This window comes from Brachyhypopomus gauderio, chromosome 13, assembly GCF_052324685.1.
Source record: "Brachyhypopomus gauderio isolate BG-103 chromosome 13, BGAUD_0.2, whole genome shotgun sequence".
Classification (NCBI taxonomy): domain Eukaryota; kingdom Metazoa; phylum Chordata; class Actinopteri; order Gymnotiformes; family Hypopomidae; genus Brachyhypopomus; species Brachyhypopomus gauderio.
The window spans coordinates 1,063,576-1,070,000 of record NC_135223.1 but is presented as its reverse complement, the minus strand read 5'-3'; the positions used below and the strand labels follow the sequence as shown (position 1 = coordinate 1,070,000).

The 6,425-nt window shown below is 47.7% G+C and overlaps 1 protein-coding gene across 1 annotated transcript in view; it reads right to left on the bottom strand.

Annotated features, from left to right (window-relative positions):
* The window catches only part of kcnn3 (potassium intermediate/small conductance calcium-activated channel, subfamily N, member 3), a 56,491-nt gene extending 55,090 nt beyond the window's left edge, over positions 1 to 1,401 (bottom strand). Inside the window, exons 1-3 of the mRNA XM_076970517.1 lie at positions 1,245 to 1,401; positions 894 to 1,158; positions 1 to 142 (exon numbers count right to left, since the gene is read on the bottom strand). The exon at positions 1 to 142 is cut by the window's left edge and continues 909 nt beyond it. Of these exons, the coding sequence (XP_076826632.1) occupies positions 1 to 96 (96 nt within the window). The 5' untranslated portion in view covers positions 97 to 142; positions 894 to 1,158; positions 1,245 to 1,401. The remainder of the gene's footprint in view (positions 143 to 893; positions 1,159 to 1,244) is intronic.
* Positions 1,402 to 6,425: the final 5,024 nt, after the last annotated feature.

Below are 6,425 nucleotides of genomic sequence, written 5' to 3'. Positions count from 1 at the left end.
GGTGTGGGAAATACCACTCAGGGGGAGGGGAGCGTGCTGGTCGTCTTCCTCACTCCCGGCAAGAAGGGCCAAACTCAAAGAAGGAGGGGGATCCATGGCAACCAGGGAACTCCAGCAGGGTGGGTGTGTTCTCCTCCTGACTCTGTTTATCATGGAGAAAGACAGAAAAACAGGCTTAATGTTCCCTGAAGGAATGGATGCAACCTGATAATATGGGGAAAACTAGATTCCGATTCCACGCGTGAGCTTCATCTTGAGAGGAGCTTAAGAGAACAGTGGATGAGAAGTTGGGTGACAGTTGGATAGGGCTTCACCGATTGCCTGTGTAAAGGGTCAAAGTTTCAATCGCACGCCTTTCAAAAGCACGTCTTGGTTGCATAAGCCAAGCTTCAGGCTTTCTGCGTGCGTTACGGCTGGGTTAATAGGTTTGCATTTATGAATCGCGAGGTTTTAGGATCAAATACAGCAGCTAGGGAAGGTTTACGAGTCTGGATCAAATACCTGCAGTTTGAACACAGTCATTTGATTAAACTGGACAGTCTGGACAGTCTCAGCAGAATCAAGAAAAATAATGAAGCTGAGAATGGCTCGGGAAAGGTCTCTCTGTTCTCTCTGTCTCCCTCTCCCTTCCTCTACCTCCTTCCAGCAATCTCTGTCACACAACAGCCACCCTGAATCTGTGCGATCCACCAAGTCACATCATAAACGCTGGTGACAGATGACAAGTCAGAGCGGATGATAAACGTTGTGTCACATTGACTTCAAAACGCATCATTTGTACTACGTGCAATGATCAATGCACTGAGGCGGATTCCGGGTTCAGACCTGTCATTCCCACTTCTACATCTATTTCCCCGACACCTTTCTCTGGCGGTCCTGGCGGCATCACTTACCTCTCCCCGTGTCTCAATCTCCCCGCTCAGACGTGGTTTGGTCGGGAGCGACGGAATATTCCTCCACACTTTTTCTTTTTCATGTTGTCACGATCATTCCATCCTATCCGTTTCCTTGCCGACAGACTTTGGCTGTAGATGGTATTGTTGATGGGGACAAGGTGTCTTCTCTGTTCCTCACCTTTAAATGCGTGTTTATTTGTAAAGGCGGCGCAGTGAAAGCGGTTGTTCCTTTTAGAGGGTTACCTGTCACGTTTTCTTTACGCTAAACAGTAAAAAAAAGAAAAAAAAACATGAAGCAGGAGAGAATTTAAAGACTACATAACACTAATGTTGTGAGAGATGCATCACCATCGTTGTTCCATTCGAACTGGTGGTTTAATGAAATAAAGTAGAGCGGGTGCGACAAAACACTGGAACCAGAAATAATATCATAATGTTTCTAAATCTCTGCCTTTCCTCAGGTTCTCACTCGCACTCTATCATTCAATGTCGATCTGACTCCCTCCCTCTCTCTCTCTCCCTCTCTCTCTCTCTCTCTCTCTCTTTCTCTCTCTCTCTCTCTCTCTCCCTCTCTTCAACTTCTCTCTCGCGCTCACTCCCCGCCCCTTCTCCTCCTCTCAGCGCCTCTCATTGGACAAACATCACAGAGCGAAATAAAGAATCCATTTTTTAAAAATGGAAGAAAGCAAATTTATCAGTTTGGATTTATCACAGATCACTCGCCACCTCAGCTTTTCTTTGCTGCCCTTCAAACGCATTCTTAATTTTAAAAGTGCATCTAAAAGGTCATTTAAATGAACATCCATGAACGCTAACCTGACATGACTGTGTAGAATACCTGTGTAGAATACCTGTGTAGAATTTGATGGTTCTGACTTTCGCGTCCGAACTTTTTCTCCGTTTCTGGCACCGTCGCGCGCTCTCAGGCACGCAAACGTGACACGTGGGACACGCGGCCCAGAGGATGTGAGTGTGTGCCTCGTTTAAGTCGCTTCATTTAGCACCAATCCAAAATTCCATCGTTTAAATGACGTTCAGGGCTCACAGAGGGAAACCAGCCGGCTGCAATTGATATTCCACTAACAAATGGACCACTCTTTCCACAAGACCACTAAAACCCACTGTCAACACTACTTTCCGGAAAACAGAAAAGGTCTGACATTGCAAAGCAGTAATTAAGACGGTTATCTGCTGCGTCTGCAGCGACCGGTGCGGTCAGCGATAGCGTCTACGCCGATGAAGACCAGCCACAAGACCGCCCTGAAAGCCTTGCGTCCGGCGTACACATTAACAGAACTTCATGTACATCATCTGGGAACTGAGTTCGTAACGACGACTCGTCTAAGCTACAGATGCGCTTCATTATACTAAAACGTAGAGCCTGTTTTATCTCCACATATACAGCTAAAAGGATACACACATACAGTAATAGCAATGTTTGACTTTCTTGTAAGTCCAGCTAGTCCTTGGCATCTTGCTGATAAACATAAGTGTACTTTTACCAGTCGTGTTTAAGATTTTTACATTTTTAACTTTTTCCATATTATGGCAGGGACTATAGAAATCCCTCATCTCTCTCAGACTTTGATTCTAATATTTGACAGTCATAAAAAAAATGAAATCACCGTGTCATCTGGAGATGATTTCCTCGGATTTAACTGCTATTGCCGCACCTGCCATATGTTACCAGGGTGACTTCACCGTCCGTGTCATCCAGCGCAGTAGTCATGGTGATGGTGTCGTTGATGATGATGGGTCACACTTCCGGGAGCCATGACGGAAGCACAGAGGGGAAGTTATTAAAGCTACAAGAGACAGGACCCAAGGCAGAACCCAGGGCAAAAAGGGCTTAGGTGTGTGTGTGTGTGTGTGTGTGTGTGTGTGTGTGTGTGCGTGTGTGGAAGAGAGACAGACAAATGTACAGAGTTGGCAAAGAAAATATTAAAACTTATTAAACACCTGCATTAAAGGTCAAAGGTCAGGTTAAAGTGGTACATGCAGATGAAGCTGGCATAGCTGGTGAATGAGAGAGAGAGAGGAGATGACTTAAGAGAAAGGACACCATTGAGAGACAGAAAGGACACAGAGAAAGACCCATGGAGAAGGAACAGAAGCAGTCATTAATAGACAGAAAAAAATAGAGCCAGCAGGCAGAGGAGTTGCCTTTCTCTCTTTCTCTCTCTCTCTCTGACTCTCTCTCTGTCTCTTTCTTCCTCTCTGACTCTCTCTCTCTCTGTATCTCTCTCCCTCTCTGACTCTCTCTCTGTCTCTATCTCTCTCTCTCACTCTCATAGTGTCAAAAGCAGCAGAAAAGAGTGGAAATGCAGAGATGGAAGGATAGAGTGTGAGTGCTTTTGTTCCTTTTGTGATGGCAAAAGGTTAGCCACACCCCTAAAGGACATCTCTGAAACAGGGTGTCAGGATGGAGAGAGAGACAGAGAGAGAGAGAGAGAGAGAGATACTGGAAAATCACTGGCTCTGTGAATATATAAAGACAAATGACAGGCCATGCAGAGACACAGCAGTTACCATGCCAACCCCAGAGTATACAGACAGTTTTTCTGTTTTATGTTTTTTTTTCTCACCTCTCCACTGGATGGAACCGTCGTCTATGAGTAGCACAAAGTGTGTGTCCAGCACAGTGAGGGAGACGTGTAACACAGACCTGTCACACAGCCTGGGCTCAGCACACACTCTCTCTGTCTCTGTTTCGCTCTCTTCTTCAGAGGTGTGTGAGCCTGTTTGATACATGAGAGTGACTGGACTTGCATATCCAGCAGATTCTAACACGTGCACGCATGCTCAATACATATGTGCATGCACACATATGCACACACAAACCCCCCCCCCCCCCCCCCCCACACACACACACACACCAGCGCTGATCAATAGACATCCGACATAACTCTGAGCCAAAATAAGAAAACAAACCACCTTATTTCTCACAAATGTGAGCTCAGCAATAGAATTCTTCTTCTGTTCATCATCTCTTCATTTGCTGCTCTGTTTCTCTCTCTCTCTCGCTCACACACACATTCCACTTGTGCTCCTAGTCGGTGGGGAGGTGTGGCAAAACTCGGTGACCCCTATGATTCGGAGCAGGTGCCACACTCACTGAGCTCTGTGTGCTGATGACCGCTCCATGACATGCAGTGAGATCTCCTGTCTACTGCTGGGCCATTATCTTCCATTAGGGGCCTGGCGTAAGGGCCATGTCAGGCAGGCGCTCAAGCAAATGCCATAATCTGGGATCCTTTCAATCATTTACTCCCTCTCTCCGTCGCCTTTGTCAATAACTAACCCGTGTTGTCGTCAATAACTAACCAGTGCCGTCGCCGATAACTAACCTGTGTTGTTGTCCATAACTAACCCATGCCTTTGTCAGTAACTAACCCTTGTTGTCATCAATAACTAACCTATGCCGTTGTTAATAACTAACCCATGCCGTCACTTCCTATGCACACGTGTGCACAAACACAACTCGACACACGACACCACGACATGTGCTCGGCCTATTGACTCTGTCGGTCTTCTCTGGTGGTGATGAATGAAACAGGAAAGAGACTAACTGATGAAGAAAATATACAGATTCAAATAGATAAAGATGACAGAAGACAGAGAGCAACAGAGAGAGAGAGAGAAAGAGAGAGAGAGAGACTTTGACGTTATGACTTCTAAGATGCCTTTAATGTCTCAGCTTACCATTTTAAAAAGAGACTCCTGTTAGCCCCCCCACCCACCCCACACACACCCCACCCCCTAACGACCACGTCTCCATACATTCCACATACAGTCCCTGCCAAGAGTGGGGACGCGACGAGTAAACATTTAATTCATCGTTCACACTGGAACACAGCGTAGGTACAACAGCACACACAAGACCCAAGTTCATCCATCTTGACATAAACAAACCCCATGCTGAGGGTGACACAGACCTTACATGGCAAAACTCTTCCAGTCTTGTGTCCTATTTCTCTTCCTAAACCAAATAGCCAATTTAGCCTGACCAGTGACAAACCTCAGCCACCCACACTTAAACCGCTGTGTTAAAGTGAGCTGGAAGGCCAAACATCAGCATGAGACCAGCAACGCAGAACTCCAGACCAGAAATGTTCTGCAGAGTTGTTCCACAGCCACTGTGCTCAAACAGAAAAGGCCAGAATACTCTGCCCTTGGGTCAATGTGAGTTATATTTATCGCTAGCGCTACCATACTGCAAGTCACCGGTCTTCTCTGGCATTGGTAACATATACCTCACCTGTCACCCAAACCCAGTCCTAGAAGTCCCAGAAGTATTTGGCCTCGGAACCCTCTTACCTCCACCACCATCCTCGTCTGTTCTCACCTCCACGTTGGCTCAGCCTGAGCATGGAGTCAGAAAGACACCCCCACGATCACCCCCACGATCACCCCCACGATCACCCCCGTGACGGCCGCTCGCGGTGTGGGAGACGGTGGCAGGGTCTCTCTACGAGGCCATTCCAGTAGCTCCCATGGACCGCGTCGATGCCGCCAGCACCGGGCACCCGTCAACGGACCGGCTCGAGAAACGCTACCTTCGTAAATTACTTTTTGCAGGACGACTGAACACATACCAGCACAAGAGGTGTTGCAGCGTTGTGAGAGAACTGCTCCTTCCACACCCATGACCCTGGAGATACACACCTCCTCCCTTGTAGCAATTACCAATTTCCATGTCTGAAATGCCAAGGCACAGGAACCTGTGAGGGCCGTGGAGCCAACGCTCCTGTTCCATAACGCCGGGCTTATCGAAATAACGTGCACGCTTGTTTGCATGCGGGACACTTTGCGATGGTATAAAACCCTCCGTGCTAGCTTGGGGCTAAAAGCTGCCTTCCTGCTTTCGAGGCCAATTATGTCATGACCTAAATCCACCTGGAGCTGCTGAAACAGCACCGCGACCTTCAGCCCGTGATGCCCCAACCAGCGAAAATGTCCACATTAGTCATTAGGGCATTCAACACAGCCAGACTGTACCACAGGGATCTTTATCACCTCTGAGCCCAACAGTCTATGGCCTACTGAGCCCCATGCGACGCTCTGGAGTAGGAGAGGAAAAGTCTCCCTCCTCTCACTTCTCTTTGGTTGTGGAAGAGGGGACAGGCCTGCACGTCCTTACCCACCACTGGAATGTCGTCTGACGCTGTAAATGCCACGACCTCCCATCACCTCTGAACTTCACTGGATTCCGTTCATGTTCCTGTCCTCCAAACAGCGATGGGTCACATTGCAAAAGTAAACTGATTGGATACTTCATAGCGAGCCCATGCTAATATTGGTCAGGACTGCACATTTGTGCTCAGAACAGTCTCGGTTCACGGCATCAGGGATTCCATGAGGTACAGCAAACATTCCTTTGAGATTGTGGTTGGTGCTGACACAATTGCATCATGTTACCTCTGCAGATTCGCCAGCAGCACATTCACAGTGCATCTCCCATTCGCCAACGTCCCCGAGGTGCTCTGTCGGGTTACGGGTCAGGTGTCTGGGAAGCGTACAGAAGTACAC